This window comes from Triticum aestivum, chromosome 7B (assembly GCF_018294505.1).
Source record: "Triticum aestivum cultivar Chinese Spring chromosome 7B, IWGSC CS RefSeq v2.1, whole genome shotgun sequence".
In the NCBI taxonomy this organism is placed as follows: domain Eukaryota; kingdom Viridiplantae; phylum Streptophyta; class Magnoliopsida; order Poales; family Poaceae; genus Triticum; species Triticum aestivum.
Window position 1 is genome coordinate 709,498,015 of NC_057813.1, and position 18,350 is coordinate 709,516,364.

Below are 18,350 nucleotides of genomic sequence, written 5' to 3' on the forward strand. Positions count from 1 at the left end.
TCGCCGCGGGAAACGAGGCGATGAGGACGACGAAGGGCCGAGAAGAGAGCCGTGTCGCTGACGCGGCGGGCCCGCGGCTTTTTCGCGCCAAAACAGTTCGCCCGGCGCCCCCGGGCGCCCCCCAGCGCGCCGGGTTCGGGCTGGGTCCGCCGGCGCTGTTTTCGGCCCAAGCCGGCGAAAATCGGGCTCCTGGGGGCGCGACTGGGCCGTTTTTTTGGCGCCGGCGCGAAAAAAACGCCTGGGGAGGCCTTCCTGGGGGCGCGGCTGGAGATGCCCTTAACTGTTAAGTGATTTCGTAGTTCCCTGCCCATACATTTTTTTTAGATCCATTCCCTGCCTATACATAACACAGGCCAGATTAACGGGCTCACTTAATCGGCGGTGGCCACCTTTACGGGCCTAGCCTCGCGCCAGCCCGGCCCGCTGGCTCCCGCACCCCCCACCCGCGCCGCCTCCGCACTGCGGCCCTCACTTGCCCCCGTCCCCTTCTCCCTCTCTCCGGACCCCTCCTGCCCCGCCCCACCTCGCCGCCGCCGCCGCCGCCCCTCCTCGCCGCCGCGGCCCCTCCCAGATCCATCCGCCGCCGCGCACGGAGCGTCGGTATCCCCCTCCCCACGTCGCTGCCCCCGGGACCCCAGATCCGCGGCGCAGGCGCTGCTGGCGGTGCGCGCCTAGGGTTAGCGCCCGCCCGCACGCACGCGGCTGGTGCCGTCGCGGGGCGAAGGCGGCCATGAGCGACGGCGAGCGCCGCGACGAGGACGTCGCGACCACCAGCGCCGCAGGTGAGCCCGCCGCCCTCCCATCCCAGGGCTGATCGACCGATCGATTGACCGGGTGGTAGGTATCGAGCTGGTTTTATTCGCCTTATTATCTCTCGCTCATCTGCCATCTTTCCAGATGACGACGACGATGAGGACTACGAGGAGCCTGGCGGAGAGAACCATTTCCTGGGGTTCATGTTTGGCAACGTCGACGACGCCGGCGACCTGGACGCCGACTATCTCGACGAGGTGAATACCGTGCTCGCTGTCTATAATCTCCTGTTTCTGTTCTTTGTGGTTTTCTGTTTCCATCTGCAGACGATACACACCTATGCAAGTTTTAGTTGTGCAAGCAGTAGTGTCATATGTCTCCTGAATGTTGCAAAAAGATCGATGCTTTTTTTCTTACCCGGCGTGTGATATGGTTGCCGTGACGCGAATGCACAAGTTCTATCTTTTATATCTCTCCTCAATGGTGCCCATCCATTCCCGATAATTCGATATGCCTTAACTTTATGTTGGATAGAAATGCTTTGGTATCACTGAAGGAGTGGATAGACTTTACAAGGTCAAAGACTCTTTTTTTACCTTGTTCTATTGGGTGAATGGAAATACTGTATCTTTTATTGATGATGTCAAATGTGAGCAGGAATAGTAGTTCCGTCTTTCTGTAGACAGCCACTAGACAACTGTGTAGAGTTTCGAATTGAATCAAGTTCAGAAATTTCAAAAATAGCACAAGTGGGCTTGGACATGGATAGGAGGATTGATATCGAAATGACGGTTAAAACCCGACGAATCCACTGATGGTTCCTCTCTCCATCTCCATTTTCGGCTTTTCCCTTCACGATTTGACCAGAAGAAGTCCAATTCTGTAACATAGACTTACCTCTGTTGTTTGCTTTTCGCTGGAACTTTTGACAACAGGAATTTATTTAGTTTCTTTGAATTGTAATGATGCTTGTGCTCACTAGCGGCGGCAGGACTCAGCCATGACCCAGGCAGCCTATAAGCACTGTAGCTGTAGCTTAAGTACTTTGCTAAAGTCTACAAAGGAAATGGCCGCACACCCCAGGCAGCGGCCCGGCCTGCCTGGGGTTTGGCGCCACACTGCTTGTGCTTCATTTCTTACTACATCTATTTTTTTGAGTTATCAGGATGCGAAGGAACATCTTTTTGCGCTAGCAGACAAGCTTGGTGCATCCCTGAAAGACATTGATGTATGGTATCCAATGATAATTACAATATTAATTTGATGAAAGCTTTCTTGTTTTCGACACATTAATGCTGTGTTGTTTGCTTATAGCTGACTAAGTCTTCTCCAGCAACAGCCGATCCTTCTGAGCAAGGTAAGTGCCATCTCTATAATTCCGTATAAGCATGAACCAGTTTTAATGGGTTCTTCATCGAGTCCAGTTTGTGAACTATTCATTATTCTGCCCTTCTCTGACAGCTTTGGTATCCTGTTTTCCATCTAATCATATATTTGTATGAAATGGTTGATGTATGATCTTTTTTCTGTTCTGTAGATTATGATGAGAAAGCAGAGGATGCTGTTGACTATGAAGATATTGATGAACAGTATGATGGACCTGAAGTTGAAGCAGCTACAGAGGAAGACCATTTGCTATCCAAGAAAGATTACTTCTCCTCAAACACAATGTTTGCTTCGGTCAGTAGTAAAGCTTCAGTGTTTGATGAGGAGAACTATGATGAGGATGAAGAACCACCCAATGATATCGAGTTACCTGGTGATAATGTCATACAAGGTTTGGCATATCTGTATGCATAATGTGCTTGCGCTTATTGTTAAGTTTTTTTGTTTGGTCTGGCGAGTGTTGCTCATAGTGGTTCATCTGACTATCTGAGAAAATCAGCAGTATTTTTATTTACGCAAGGCACCAACGTTATTGTTTTCATGAATGGTGTTCATTTTGAACCTCTGAAAACACCGTACAACTTGTTTTTATGCATTTCTTATTACTCTGTGATTAGTTTATGGAGAATAGTTTGGAAGCAAAACAAGCCAATTTCATCTGTTGAAGTCAACACCCCTTGTAATTTATGTTTGAATATTTATGTCTATGTATTTCAGCTTTATATAGTTTGTATTTGAATTCTATTTATATGGATATCATCTTGCTTTTGACGTAAGTCTCCTTTGCTTTTATCAATTTAGATGTCATTTCAGCCGAGCAGCCGGAAATATCACCCTCTAATGATAATCCTGCCATCGGAAAGGTATCTAGCCCATTGCCACAATCTCAGGAAACTATGGATGTTGAATATGAAGTTTGTCAGGTACACATTATTTATATTGGCTCACCCACTCAAATGAATTCTGAATCTCATGACACCTTTAGTTCGACTTATTGTTCATTCAGAATCTGGTTCACTTTCAATTAAGTACGTCTGAGTTAGGACCGAGGAATCTGGATGAGAGTCAAATTTACTTCATAGGTTGGGTCATGCTTATTTTGGGGGGAAATTAGCCAGGGGACACTATATAATCCTTTCATTGTTAAAAATCACCGGATCCTTTTCTTCAGACACCAAAAAATCACTGGATCCTTGATGTCAAGTGGGACCTGGATCCACATATAAGTGATACAGCAGTTCATGAAAAAAAGCATACATTTTCTCATGCCCTGTAGTTAATATCTTTAACATATTCTACTCATAAATCTGCATTTCCTTTGTGATGATGTATGTACCTGTCTCACTGGACTGCTTGTTTCTAACAATTGTCAGGAAGAAATTGACACTGAGGAAGATCAACTCGAGTCTAAATCTGCGACTACCCTCCCTGTTTTATGCATAGAGGATGGGAGTGTGATCTTGAAGTTCTCTGAAATTTTTGGTGCACAGGAGCCTGTAAGAAAGGCCAAGACAGATCAGCATAAGCGGCCAGTGAATAAAGGTAGTCAACAGGCTTACTATAAGACACAAATCTAAGAAGATCGTCATGAACCCCTTGACAGTGTGGCATATATAGCTGGGTTGTGATTTAAGGCATATTAACCTGAAAGTAATGGTAACACATAATTACTTACTGTTTCTGCTTAGGCTCTATATTCTGAATATAAACAAATTTAGTTAGCACAAACCATGCGGAGAGCATATGCTCACTACTGCTTGTATGGTCTCCAGTCTTAGATCATTTAATCTGTTCACCCCCTCCCAAATCATATGTGTGCAAAATATGACCAATTTAATAGAAAATAGTTTTAAAGGCCTTTCTCTGGTATTAATTGCTTCCAGAGCTCCGTATCCCAAACATCAGTGACATTGTTGAGGATGACGAGGAAGTATTTCTAAGGAGTACTATTCAAGCTGTCCCATCTTTGACGCATATCAAGACGAATGAAGATTTTATCGAGAGTGACAGTGATGAGTTAATTTCTAGTGATACTTTTGGGTTTAAAGATTTGTGTCTTTCTGAACAACCAATGAAGGATGTACACAAAGAGTTCCCTACTGCTAAACAAGCTCTAGTTTGTCCTGATGTTTATCCACTTGAGCACGAAGACTGGGAAAATGGTATCATTTGGGGCAATTCACCAGCAAGTGAAAGTCAGTCTTGTTTAAAAAGCCGTGTCATATCTGAAGAGAGCTCTGATGCTCACAGTGAAGATGAGGGTAAGGATTATGGTTATGTATCCGGGCGTTGTGATGTACAGGATAAAAATAATGCTTCTCCAGTAATAAGAGAGCCTTTTGGCTGTACAGAAATGCCTGCTTCAGCTAGTTATCATTCCCCTGATAATAGTTACCCTCCATTGATAAAGGAGACTCCTCAGGAGAAGAATGACTCAGACCATGCAGAACCAAATAACATAAATGGAACAGTTAAAATCAATACGATGAAGTGTTTAAGCAACCTCTCTCTTCTGAACAAGGAACTGTTGGAAGGATCTTGGTTGGACAACGTAATTTGGGATCCCAGTGAGGATACTCCTAAGCCTAAGTTAATCTTGGATCTGAAAGATGACCAGATGCTTTTCGAGATTTTAGATGAGAAGAATGGGGATCACCTCCGCTCACATGCTCGTGCGATGATTGTTAGTCGGCCAATGAAGACTGCAACAGTGGAAAATGTTGGCCATAACAACCAAGCAATTACATTGGATGCCCAATTCAACATTTCCAATGACAAATTTTATTCCAACAGGAAGATGTCGCAACAAGCTAAATCTCATACTAAAAAGCGTTCTTCAATGGGCATAAAGGTGGTACATTCTGTTCCTGGTCAGAAGTTGCAGACCATGAAGCCAAAGCTGAGCACGTATGAGTCTATCATCCCTTGCCATAAAATTCCACATCTATTATTAGTTGATTAGTTGTCTTGTTTTGGATTAATGAACTTGTATCTGATGAATCTTGCAATCTTTATATGCTTATTTCATCACTGTGCTAATTATTGCACTTGGGGTGACATTTTTTTTTAATAAAAAGGGTGTCAGATCATTTCAAATAATTCAACTGAAATGTGTGACATATCTGTTTGTTCCCAATTCTTCATCGATAATATATAGTCAAGTGAGCAACCAGCAGTTTTGTTGTCTTGGGGAAATATTTCTGTAACAATGGATTTGGGCACCATATGTATCTGTATGCATATATAATTATATATTTTACCACTGTTTCACTGGATTTCTGGTTTCTGTAACTGGGATTATTCTACTGAACTCTATTCTTGTCTGTATTTGTATAGCATATATATCTTACCACTGTCTTGGGGAAATATTTCTGTAACAATGGATTCTATTTGTGAGGCTTGGCTCCTTATGATTCACATGTTTACATTATTGTTCTTAGCTATATTTAGCAAGTGTACTTCTGGGGCTTTAGTTGTCAACTTATCATGTGTAGCTCATGTACTGACTCTATTCTTGCCTGTTCTTTGCTGACTTCATCTCTAATAAGTTTTATCAACTTTCATGCAGTAACGAAATTGCAAATTTCCATAGACCAAAAGCTAAGTGGTACCCCCATGAAAATAAACTTGCTGCTGAGTTGCAAGGAGCTGCTTGCAGTCATGGGTCAATGACTGTTATAGTAATGACGTTAGCAGGAAAAGGAGTGAAACTTCTCGTCAATGCAGAGGAAACTCCCCTATCAGTAAAATCAAAAGCTTCCAAGAAATTAGGCTAGTACTCAAATCATTATCCTTCTCTGTTCTGTTTTTTTTTCTAAGTTTAGAAAGCCATCAACAGTTATTTTATTATGCCTTAACTTTACTCCATGCAGAATTTAGACCATCTGAAAAGATAAAATTGTTTGGTTATGGAAAAGAACTCCAGGATGACATCTCCTTGGCCATGCAAAACGTGCGACCAAACTCTATTCTGCATGTTGTTCGCACTGAAGTACATCTATGGCCAAAGGCACAGAAGTTGCCTGGAGAGGACAAGGCTCTCCGTCCTCCTGGGGCATTCAGGAAAAAAGCTGACTTGTCTGTTAAAGATGGACATGTATTTTTGATGGAGTAAGTCCAATCATAATATTTCTCTTCATACCACAGATGTTGTAATTTTCACATATGCAAATTCTTTTATGTGAAAGTCATATTGAAACTTTTACTGCTACTTTGGCCAAGTGGTGAACATGATGGTACTATGTGCAAAATTTGGTATTGATCATCTAAATGGCCATATGCTGTACTTCTTGTTTTGATCATGTATGTTTTTGTTCATTAATTAATGTGCTGCCGTGTGCTATTTATTGCTTTCAATGCAGATATTGCGAGGAGAGACCTTTACTGCTTGCAAATGCAGGAATGGGTGCTCGACTCTGTACATACTACCAGAAAACTTCACCCACTGATCAGACAGCTATATCCCTGCGAAGCAACAATGATGGACTGGGTACAGTGCTTGCTATTGAGCCTGCTGATAAATCTCCTTTCCTGGGAGATGTACGTTCTGGGTCCCAGCAATCATGTCTTGAGACAAACATGTACAGAGCACCTGCATTTCCTCATAAGTTGGCATCGACTGATTATCTTTTAGTTCGTTCGCCGAAAGGGATGCTTTCTCTACGCCGCATTGACAAGCTATATGCTGTTGGCCAACAAGTAAGCTCTGTACTGAAATACTCTATTCTATATCTGCAGGATGTTCATAATATTGTCACTCTTTTTCTTTTAATTTTTGAAATTTTCACTTGGGAAGGGGAGCCTTGGCGCAGTGGTAAAGCTGCTGCCTTGTGACCATGAGGTCACGGGTTCAAGTCCTGGAAACAGCCTCTTACAGAAATGTAGGGAAAGGCTGCGTACTATAGACCCAAAGTGGTCGGACCCTTCCCCGACCCTGCGCAAGCGGGAGCTACATGCACCGGGCTGCCCTTTTTTTGAAATTTTCACTTGGAAGGGAACTAGTTTTGGATTAGTTTGCTGGGGTTATTTTTTTATTTGTTATGCTGCAAGTTTTGTAATGCTGGAAAATCTTCAACTAAGCGTCGCTATATTTTATACTGCATCAAAAATACACGCTGTGATCGTCAATAAATGATAGATTTGTGCTCTCCTGGCAGGAACCACACATGGAAGTATTTTCACCAGGAACGAAAAATCTGCAGAATCATCTTTTGAATCGAATGCTCGTATACGTATATCGTGAATTCCGTCTTAGGGAGAGGCCTGGTGTTCTTTCTCAGATTCGGGCTGATGAAGTACCTATTCAGCATCCTCTGACAGAAGCTATTGTGAGAAAACGATTGAAGCATTGTGCAGACCTGAAGGTAGATATATCACCCATGTTATTATTACTTCTATAATTGTACTGAAATCTCATTTGGTTTTCCAGCCATGGACTTCTGTTTACCATAATTAACACTCTCACATTCATTTAAACAGAAAGGACCCAACGGACATTATTACTGGACACAGAGACCTGACTTTCGGATTCCATCAGAGGAGGAACTTAGAAGATTGGTGTCACCAGAAAGTGTGAGTTTCTCAAAATTACCTTTGTCACTTGGGACAAACAACTACTTGTTGATGATAATTTTCAAATACTCCTCTCCTAAAGAAATGTGTATGCTGGTCAGTCATAACACACATGATATATGAGGATAACCAGGTTGATCGGTCACTCAGTTCCTCCGTTCCAAAGCCCCAAACCCTCGTGCATGAATTAAAGTATAAAATCAAGGAAAATTAGTAGAAAAAATGTACTGATTATTTCTGTTTATAGGAATAATCAATTGCTTAAATCTCTCCCTCTTGACATCAATACAAGTGGTTGAAGTGGAAAAGTACAACTCTTGGTTTCGAAACAAGACCAACTGAAAAGCAGGCGTTATGTTTGTAGTTCTAGTACAAGAGATGACTGTCAGTTTCAGCACTCTTACTAATTTTAGAGTAATATCAATAAATGGTATGTAGTAAATTGCATATTCCGAGGAAACTAGTAAGCTGCATTATATATAGGTTTCGTAGAGAGACTAGTAGATAAAGCAGAAGACACTTCTAGGGAGTGCTTAAGAAGGAATGGATGGCCATGACTTGCTCAAGATTAGCAGCTAGGTTGATAATCAATTTTTCGCACATCTCAAGTAAATAAAGATCCTCATGAAACTGGCCATGATTTGTTTGTAGTAGTGTAACCACCCTTCTTCTTTTGTAGTTTAATTTTCGCTTTGAAAGGGGATCTTGTCTTGCTATTTAGTTTATGGTAACTGAAAGTCTGAAACTTCCAATTCTCCAGGTCTGCTGTCATGAGAGTATGCAAGCTGGTCTGCATCGTCTCAATCGCTTAGGAATCGAGAAGCTTACTCAGCCTGTGGGACTTGCTTCTGCAATGAATCAGCTTCCCGATGAAGCAATTGAGCTCGCTGCTGCAGCACATATTGAGAGGGAGTTACAAATCACTAGCTGGAATCTTACCAGCAATTTTGTTGCTTGTACCAACCAGGTACTTCACTATATATTTTTTCAATTGATGCACTCATTTAACCAGACCAACTTATTTGCCTATTAAATGATAGTTGGTGCAAAGGACATAGTAATCTTTGGTGTGTTCTAGAGAGACCATGCATATCCTTCATCTATCATTTGTTGCTGAATATATATTGAGAGAATATGGACACTGATTTATCATGTAGCAACATGAAATACTTCTCTAAGGTGGAAATGACAGGCTAGTAAGTGACCAAGTACATGAGTGTGTCCAGTGCAGGTGCACCTGATCTTGGTTGACCTATCTGAAAGTGTATTAAAAAAAAATCCAAACTGAATGTAGTATGGGAAACAAAAATGGCGAATCCCAGTGCTGACAGTGAAAATGAACCGAGCACACCCAATTTGTTTGATGTGTTAGGTTTGGAATCTTCTAACATGTTATATATGTTCTGTCTACATCCATGATTTATTTTCAAATTTTCTAAAACTTCATGGGGTTACTGAGAAGGTGTAGCAGCAGGAGGAGATTAAAAGACAACCCTCCCACTACCTTGACTGGTCTCCCGTCTACCTTTCCTTCTCAGAAAATGGGAAACGACCAGTGTGGTTGTCGGCCAGGGTAGCAGCAGGAGCCCAAGGCCCTACATCCTGAGGCCATGGCAAGAGATCAATACTAGGAAGGTGTAGCACGCGGGATGATGAGGAGTCATGTCTGGCTGTTGCCACTTCCGGCGATAGGCAACGAGTTGTGCCGCTAACTAGCTTGTGCATGGATATGGGCTGCGCACAACGAGATTGAGGTCCGAGGACACATGCAGTAAGGCAAGAACGCACTGCGTAGTGGTACTGATATGGGTCTTTATTTTCTTTGTAACCATGCACTTCTCGTCATGAAGATCATCGAAGATCACCGTGCACGTCCAAGGCGATCAAACCCAACTGCGATGCTTGGTGCGTACCTTCGGCCAGCAAGGCCGACGCAGTCCCGCTCACCATGCTCCACAAGGCCAACTACGTTTCTGTGATCTATGTGTTCCGCCCACTGGCGTCGCCCAACGCTGTCGTACAACTAGTGCTAGTGAGGGTGCCAATCGACTCGTTGTGGACGATGCTAGCGGCAACCACATGATCCTGCTCACTGACACCGGCGCGGGATTCATGGAGGCGATGGTTGACGATGTGTCCATCGAGAGGATCAAGCGGATCGCTGAGCACCTTGCGTGGGCATTCAAGCCTCACATTCCAAATCATGATTTTGTTGTGATACATTGGTTAGGGGGTTGACGGGGAGGCGGCGATGCAAGCCTAGGATGCCGCGAGGCCTACGACCAGCGTCGGTGTGCATGGAAGTGGGATGGGATCAGCCGGCAGTTCTCGGTCGACGAGAGGCCAGCACGTCATGGTAAAGGGGTGCGGTGAATAGTCCATCGTATGCACACATCTCTGTTGAAGTGATCGTCTGATCAAGCCTGACGATGCCCAGCGTGCGCATGATTTGCACCTGGGTGCAACAGTGGGGGGGGGGTGCTGAGGTGTTGTTGGCCTTGGTTCTCGCCAAATGGTCGTGACGCAGTGTGAAGTTGATGCCGAGGCAGCGCGCTCGCTTGACATGGTTTGGGAGGGTTGCGTAGAGGTTGCAGGTGGCTGTCATCACAAACTCGCCAAGCGTCCAGGTTGGAGGCTGTGGGTTGCGCGAGCTGGGTCGACGAAGGATCACAGGTGGTGTGGCGAAAAGGTTTGCGGGCCACAAAGCAGGCGAGGTGGTCAGGTACGGCATGCTGGCGCATGGGCCCCGACGTGGCTTCGTGGGCTGCGAAGACTGGGCCATGGGCCGAATTGGATTGCGGGCCTTGGGCTGGAATAGGCGGGAGAAGCGACGGTAGGGTGGGTGGAGTTTGAACTCCAAGCATAGCCACGCTGCTAACGATAGCCAAGAAGAGATATGGCTGCGAATCAGGCACTTGGCTGGCATCACAAGTGCTTTGGCTGCCTGCAAAGCTGCTTTGTCCCCCTCCAGCATCTTGATCCCCACAGGACGTGGCTTGGGAGCCAGGCTCGGGATCAGCGTTGCTTGACACGTGAGAGGGCGAGGAGGGTGCACGGCTCTCGGGGCAAGCAGCGTGTGGGCAGTTGGTTGTTGTGGCCAGCTCAGCTTGACTGGTCTCGTGCGCGGAAGGCGACAACGGGCAGGGTACCACAGAGGGGTCGAAGTCAAGGCGATCAAGGCATCAACCAGAGGGCTAGCGCCATCTGTTGCAAGGGGGTGGACGACCGGTCCAGGGACATGCAAGGGCCCGACCATGGTTGTGGTAGCGATAGGAGCGGTGGGCCCAGAGGCGCCATGGAAGAGCCTTCTTTTGACGTCAGCACTTGCCCCTTTTGAAGCGACTAAGAAGGTGGGACTCGCGCTGACCAGGCCACGAGGTCATCGTCCTGCCCATGTTGCAGGGCAGACAGGGCAGGGGTGCAACCCCTTGGCTGCCGGCGATGGAGCTCCAGGCGATGTCGACGACGATGTTGTCAGCATGGTGAACGCGGCCAGAGGAGGGCCACACGAAGGCATCGGCGGCCATGCCGTCTATCGGGATGTTGTTAGGACGACAAAGCTTGTGGCTGGCATGGCCATCACGTCCATCTTGCTCAGGGTCACCGCCGGCATGGCCAGGGGGTGGTGTGGCTAGCTCGACCTCGACAAGCACGAGCCTAATGGAGACGGGATAGGAGAGCTTGTAGACGATCGGCGACTGTGAAGGGAGGTGCGATGGTGAGGTCCCAACGATTTCCAGGATGGCGCGGCGGCGAATGGCGGCAGGGTCATTAGTGCGAGCGTCCAAGCAGAACGTGGCCAAGTCCGACCTGGAACGCGTGCTAGGGTGCAGGCGTTTGATCTAATAGCTGCGACGAGGAGGTGCTCCGCCGTGGAGAGATGCCAGGCTTGACTAGGGATGCCAAGGAGCTTGAGCTCGACGCGGTAGCCGAACCTGCCCAAGCCGACGTGGGTGAGCTTGCACCATGGTTGCAGTGAGAGGGTGAAGTTCACACCTTTGATGAAATGGTCATTGGAGGCGCTGTCCATGAGCTGGTGTGAGCAGAAGATGAGTAGGAAGTCGTCGGGATGGTGAAGGTGGACCGAGAAGTCGTCGGGCCTGAGCTCGAGGGACTCATGAAGAAGAACTTCCACTTCGCCGGCGGACACGACAGGCCTGGCACCTCCTTGGATTCCTCCTACGCGAGATAATGACAGGCTTGGCACCGCGGAGTCAAACACTACCAGATCTCCAGAACTTGATAGAGGAGGCTGTGGAATGTATTCGGTATGTATGTGTAGAGATGCACTAAATTTGTGCATGTGCTGAGCCAGCCATTTCCAATTACTTGAATTTGATGGCGTAAGATTCATCAAATTAGTGGCCAGTATCTTAGATTTTTATTCTAGCAGTCTATACAAGATCGTTTTGTGTGCAAGCATGTAGTCTTCCACTGTTGCATGCTATTCAATTTGGCCCACTAAAGCTGTTATGCTGAGCGGGTACAGTCTTGCCTAGTGGATACAGGGTAGAGGTGAAAAGAGATGGTGAGGGCATAGAAAGGGAAATAAGGAGATGGGAGAGTGGGATGGAGGGATTAGACTTTTCCCCTGTGAGTTTGAGTGGTATACAATACACCACAGCAACACCATGACAAACTCTATCCTGACAGGCGGATGTTCAGAGAGTATTTTTTTATGATCTGGGTACTACAGATGAGTATTATATTTCTTGCCTGTATCAGTGGCAGATCTAGTTAGATGGTTCGTGTATGCATGTTTTAAGTGCAAGTTTGTATGCTCCTTTTAATAAATGAAAGTATAGTACATTATTAGTGTTCCTTGCCTATTGTTATGTGAGTTCGGCTCAATTGTTCTAATCTAATTTTCATGGGTGTATGCAGGACAGAGAGAATATTGAAAGACTAGAAATTACTGGTGTTGGTGATCCATCTGGCCGTGGACTAGGATTTAGCTATGTGCGAGTAACTCCTAGAGGACCTGTCCCCAATTCATCTCATAAGAAGAAGTCAGCTGCAGCCAAAGGTACCACTGTTACTGGAACAGATGCTGATCTCCGCAGGTTAAGCATGGATGCCGCCCGAGAGGTACCATCAAACCCAATGATTTAGCAGCACTATACACATTAACGTTGCCAGGGTGTCCAGACGTTGACATGACTTAGGATCATGGAACATGAATCAGTGAGAACATAAATGTGCATTGGTAGCCTTTCAAAGGGTTATTTTATTGACTGGTTTATGAAGAAAGTTACATGTCGATCCCTGCAGAAAAAGGAATAATTACCTCCAACATTAACAAAAGAAATATAGTTGGCCCAAAATGCCATGGGTTATGACAGACAAGAAGTGAGATGTACCTCTCTCATGTGATTGAACATAGATGAAAATCTGACCTATTTTTATATATGTGCCATGCCTTTTTTTCTGTCTTTTATACACTGATCACTAATGCTTGCCATTGATGTTGTTGTAAATAGTTGCTTCTCAAATTCGGAGTTCCGGACGAGCAAATTGATAAATTAACAAGGTGGCATCGTATTGCTATGGTGAGGAAGCTTTCAAGTGAGCAAGCAGCGTCAGGAATTACGATTGATGAAATTCCAGTTAGCAAGTTTGCACGTGGACAAAGGATGTCTTTCATGCAGCTTCAACAGCAAACTAAAGAGAAATGTCAGGAAATTTGGGACAGACAAATTCAGTCGCTTTCTGCTATAGACGGTGATGACAATGGCAGTGATACAGAAGCCCATAGTGATTTGGACTCGTTTGCTGGGGATCTTGAAAACTTGCTGGATGCTGAAGAATTTGACGATGAAGATGTTGGTACTGCAGACCTGAGAAGCGATAAAGCAGACGGAATGAGAGGGCTCAAAATGAGAAGGTGTCCTACCCAAGCTCAGTTTAATGAGGAAATTCAAGATGATCAAGCAGAAGCTGCTCTAGTAAAAAAATTGCTCGAAGGTTGTTGATTGCTACTTCCATAATTTTGCTTTCCACATACCAAGTTTAGTAATTTTGATTAACGGACTATTATGTTGCAGAGAGTGGCAATGACACGAAGAGGAAGAAACAACCTGTGGATACGACGAATCAGGGTGCCAATAAAACAAAGCAGTTTAAGGCATTGACGCCAAAGGAGAGCACGCCAAGAGGAGCGAAAGAGGTATCAGAAGCTCATCTGAAGTTCAAAATCTAGTCTTGGTTGTTGCTGATTCATTTTTGTTGCCATACTAGCAGAAACGAACTCTAACAGACTCATATGACTGTGTGCAGGTTGACAGTTCTTTTACTGAAGGTGGCTTATCCTCCAAACTGAAAACCAAGCTGACGGTTGATGCAAATGATATCATTCTGGTTAAAAAGAAAAATGTTCAAGGAAAGGATGGTTTAAAGGTAAGTTTAGAGCATGATTGTTATTTATGAACTAGTATTATATCCCAGCTGGACAGCATTGACTTTCACATGTGTAGTTCCTACTGAGATTTTGTGGCAAGTTGTATTTAAATGTACATTCTTTTGTGTCTTCTGGAATTAGTTTTCCTTTTTTTTTGCCTCTTTTCATATTTGATTATTGATACTGTGCATGATCTGGCACACCAAGGAACTTGCACCGGCACCATATGTTGTTGTAGTGGCTCCAATATGGTCGATATTGTCACTCTAGCATAACAACCGACAATCCAGACTGACAAGTATACTGTGAAAACGGCAGCATGATTCTTGTTGCTAGAGTTTGTTGGTTTATAAATTGGGCTTGTTCCTAAACAAAATATAGAGCATATTACAACTATTGGGGTCGATTTTGCAGAGCACCTACTCTACTGGTTTGTTGCATAAAACACCACCTATTTCTGTAATCTATTGCAGCTAGCTCTAATCCATTGTTTGGCTTAGTTGACATGATTCCTGACGGGTGGGTACTGCTTGTAAGTGCACACCGGTTTTGTTGAAATTGTTGGTATTTGTTGGCTCATTTTTAAGTTTTTGGCTCAAAATTCAAATTTAAATAAGATACAAAAAAATCCAGTTAGTAATACATGTACTCAGTACTGACCTGGAACTTTTTTAGCTCATTTGGAACACAGGTTTGCGGGATATTGACAGATTTAGTTGGCCCATTAAAAAATAATTGATCGGCTGATGTGGCCTTTTCCTTGCCACATGCACTCTTACAAGAGGGATCGACCGACCAGGAATCTTGTTACCCAAGCCAAACGATGGATTAGAACTAGCTGCAACAGATTACACTAATAGGTGGTGTCTTGTGCAACAAACCTGTAGAGTAGGTGTTCTGTGCAAAACCGATCCCAAATAGTTGGTGGTTTCTGCAATTTTCTCACAAAATATATAACAAATTTTGGAAAGAAATATGGTAAATTATTGAAAAGTTGGATATTTTGGGAAGCTTGTCTTCTTATTTTAGTCGATTACAAATTTGTTTCTTTTTCCAAATGTTTTTTAAAGGCTCGAGGTACTTTTGATGCCTTACATCATAAGGAAACTTCACAATGGATACCAACCCATGTTTGAAATCTGGCTTGCCTTTATTAATCTGGTTAATTTTTCAGAGCTATCCTATTTAGTACTGTAAATTCATCCACACACTAAGTAAATATTAATGGGTCTGGATCAGTTCATTTTGCTAGGCAGTGACATCTAAAAGTGCAGTGAGTTTATACCGATGATGTTCTATTTACTAGACTGCACAATGACTAGCTGATGAGTTAGTGCAGTGCCATGTTTGTATTCTTGTGACTATTTAGTGATGGTAATACTGTTGTAGGGTATTTTTTTGGCTTCCAGGTAGCTACTTAGACTAACCAAATTGAATTCTTGTGTCGCGGAACCTATGGTTCATGTTTTCAACTTATTGACTTGAAATAAGAGTAGCATTTAGCAATGACCATATCTCCTCTTCGTTATTCTTATGTGACTTGTCTTTTCTTATTTTAAGGAGAAGAGGCAGGGAGCAAGGGGGGACAGTCTTGTGTGTGGAGCTTGTGGTCAGGTAAGGCATCATAGTACATTCAGTTACTCGCATGTTCTGAATTTCCCTCCTGACTTTGTGTGTCAAATTGCTATTATAGCTTGGACATATGCGGACCAACAAACTGTGCCCCAAGTATGGGGAGGATCCAGAAACCTCGGAAATGGATGCGATTTCCTACAGACCTAATCCTCTTGATGTAGCAAGTCATGGTCAAACGAAGACACTGGGCAGGAGGTTGGTAGCCAAGGTTTCTTCTGATGTTCCTGAAACTGAAGGGCAAGAAAGCATTGAAAAGATCAAACCAGTAAAATTCAGATGCGGGGCACCTGAGAAGTCCTTGGAACGGAATATGTCAGTGGCAGGTTCTTTGGTTTCTGATAAACTTACAATGGATGCTACAGATTTGAGATCTACTGGAAAGGTTAGCAAGATTAAAATATTCAGTAAGCCTAAGACTGAAGATTATCCTCTTGATACTCCTAAGCCATCAGTTGTGATACGGCCTCCTGCTGAAGTAGAGAAGGATGTACCTCGTAAGAAGGTCATTATCAAGCAGCCTAAAGGACATGTAGACCAGCTAAGAGCTGTTGAAGTTAGGAGTGGTCAGGAGCCTAGGAAGATAAGGAAAATTGCTGAATTATCAAGTTTTGAGAAGAACAGCAGAGATGATGATGGTTGGTATGCTGGAGAGCCCAGCCAGATGAACTCCTCACGTGATAGGTTGGGTCGGGATGGTAACAGGAAAAGCAAAGAAGTAATGGGAGGTGATGAATCCTGGAGAGCTTTTAAAGAGCAGCGAGAGAGACAGGAGCAGAGGCTAATTGAAGCTAGGATTTATAGCAGGGAGGAAGAGCTCCAGAAGGCAAAGAAGAAAAGCAAGAAAAAGAAAAAACATGACTTTCGAGATGCTGACATTCTTGATCACAGGCCATACAGAAATGACAGAAAGGTACCTGAAAGAGATCGAGCATCAAAGAGACGTACTCCAGCTGATATGACAGAATATGCTCCATCAGCCAAGCGACGCAGAGGAGGAGAGGTACTTGTTTTAACTCATGTTTGGTGCAATGTTAATTGTTTTAATAATGTTATTCCGCTTTACAAGGAGAGTTACTTGTAGCCACACTTCAATTAATTGCGGAAATATAAGGGCCTACCAATAATTGTATGAAAGTCCTTCTGTTTTCTTCTGGCAGTTATCCATATATTTGTCTCATCGAAACAGTCTTACTTAAATGTATGACCTCAACTCAATAACATTTTTATCTGTGAAGAGATGAAACCAAAGTAGTATAGAAAATCACTTGGATCATCGTATCCTGTCTATTTTATTTTCTGATATCAAATTTCTCATTTTAATCATTGCCTTCAACATCGTACATCATTTGTTTTTCAACCAGTTCCTAGTAGCATTCTCTACACACACGAGATAGGGATGCCACAGCTTGTTTGAAAGACCAAACAGAGCCAATTGATGTTTGTTTCTTTGCTAGACTAGGAATTTGAAATTTGGACTGAATTTGTTTTATTTTTTGAAAGGTGAACTAAACTTGTTTGCATCCTCTGATGCAGGTTGAGCTCTCCAACATATTGGAGAAGATAGTTGACCACTTGCGGAACCAAACTGCTATATCGTTGCTGTTTCTTAAACCAGTGACAAAGAAAGTCGCTCCCGATTACTACGACGTAATCCAGCGCCCAATGGACCTGGGTACCATCAGGGACAAGGCGAGGAAGATGGAGTACAAAAACAGGTACGAGTTCAGGAATGACGTGGCGCAGATAGCAGACAATGCACACGAGTACAACGAGACGCGGCATCCTCACATCCCCCCGCTGGCCGACGAGCTCCTGGAGTTGTGCGACCACCTCCTTGATGAAAGCGCGGACGTGCTCGACGACGCCGAGAGTGCAATGGAGAGCTAGCTAGCACAATAACAAAGATACGGCGATGGCCTGCCGCCGTGTCCTGACATAGATTGCCGCACCTGCTGATCGGTAGCGAAGGTGGGGGAGGAAAGCGCACCTGTACATGTGGTTTAGGTTCCGGCGATCGCATCGAGGGAGGCACATGCGATCCCAGTCCCAGCTGTTTTGCCTGGTTGTGTTGCTACCAGGCGCCGGGAGTCGGAGTGTACACAAGCTCTAGGTTAGTCATCGAGTGCCTGCTGTAACTATTCGGCCTCCTGTTGTAAAAATGTAGCTGTGTAACTTTGTCGATATTCGGCTGTTGTAGTCGTGCATCCTGTGCGAATGATATTGGTCCATATGGAGATAGATAAATGCAACAATGCAACTATTCTTTGGGGGTCCTCTGTTGCTAATTTTATTCGTATAAAGGTTGTTGAACTAGTATTAATTTGATACAAACCCAAAATACATGTGCTCACTGAGGTTTGAATCAGCAGCTGTTGGTGAATGTTATTTGTGTGATGGCAGGTTACAATGTACAACTACAAAATGTCCCAAGTCAAAGAATGTGGGATTGGGTTGTACAAGTTGCTTACCTGCCTGTGTGTACTTTCAACATTGTTTGAGGTGTTGAATGATGTGTTTACTTCCTTCAAAACAAAAATGATGTGTTTACTTTGGGTGGAAACCTCCTCTCAGTGGCATTGCTTCCGCAGATGGAACATCGTATGCATCA

The 18,350-nt window shown here is 44.3% G+C and overlaps 1 protein-coding gene across 1 annotated transcript; it reads left to right on the top strand.

Moving 5' to 3' along the window:
• Positions 1 to 481: 481 nt before the first annotated feature.
• On the top strand, positions 482 to 18,058 carry LOC123160309 (transcription initiation factor TFIID subunit 1). Its single transcript, XM_044578112.1, has 21 exons — positions 482 to 782; positions 898 to 1,010; positions 1,919 to 1,981; positions 2,068 to 2,110; positions 2,291 to 2,530; positions 2,941 to 3,062; positions 3,513 to 3,681; positions 4,023 to 5,046; positions 5,708 to 5,910; positions 6,012 to 6,249; positions 6,501 to 6,837; positions 7,296 to 7,502; positions 7,618 to 7,710; positions 8,471 to 8,677; positions 12,595 to 12,798; positions 13,191 to 13,674; positions 13,755 to 13,876; positions 13,987 to 14,106; positions 15,668 to 15,721; positions 15,801 to 16,742; positions 17,276 to 18,058. Exons 1-21 carry the CDS (start codon positions 731 to 733, stop codon positions 17,627 to 17,629), a joined length of 5,391 nt encoding a protein of 1,796 aa, XP_044434047.1. The 5' UTR covers positions 482 to 730; the 3' UTR covers positions 17,630 to 18,058.
• Positions 18,059 to 18,350: the final 292 nt, after the last annotated feature.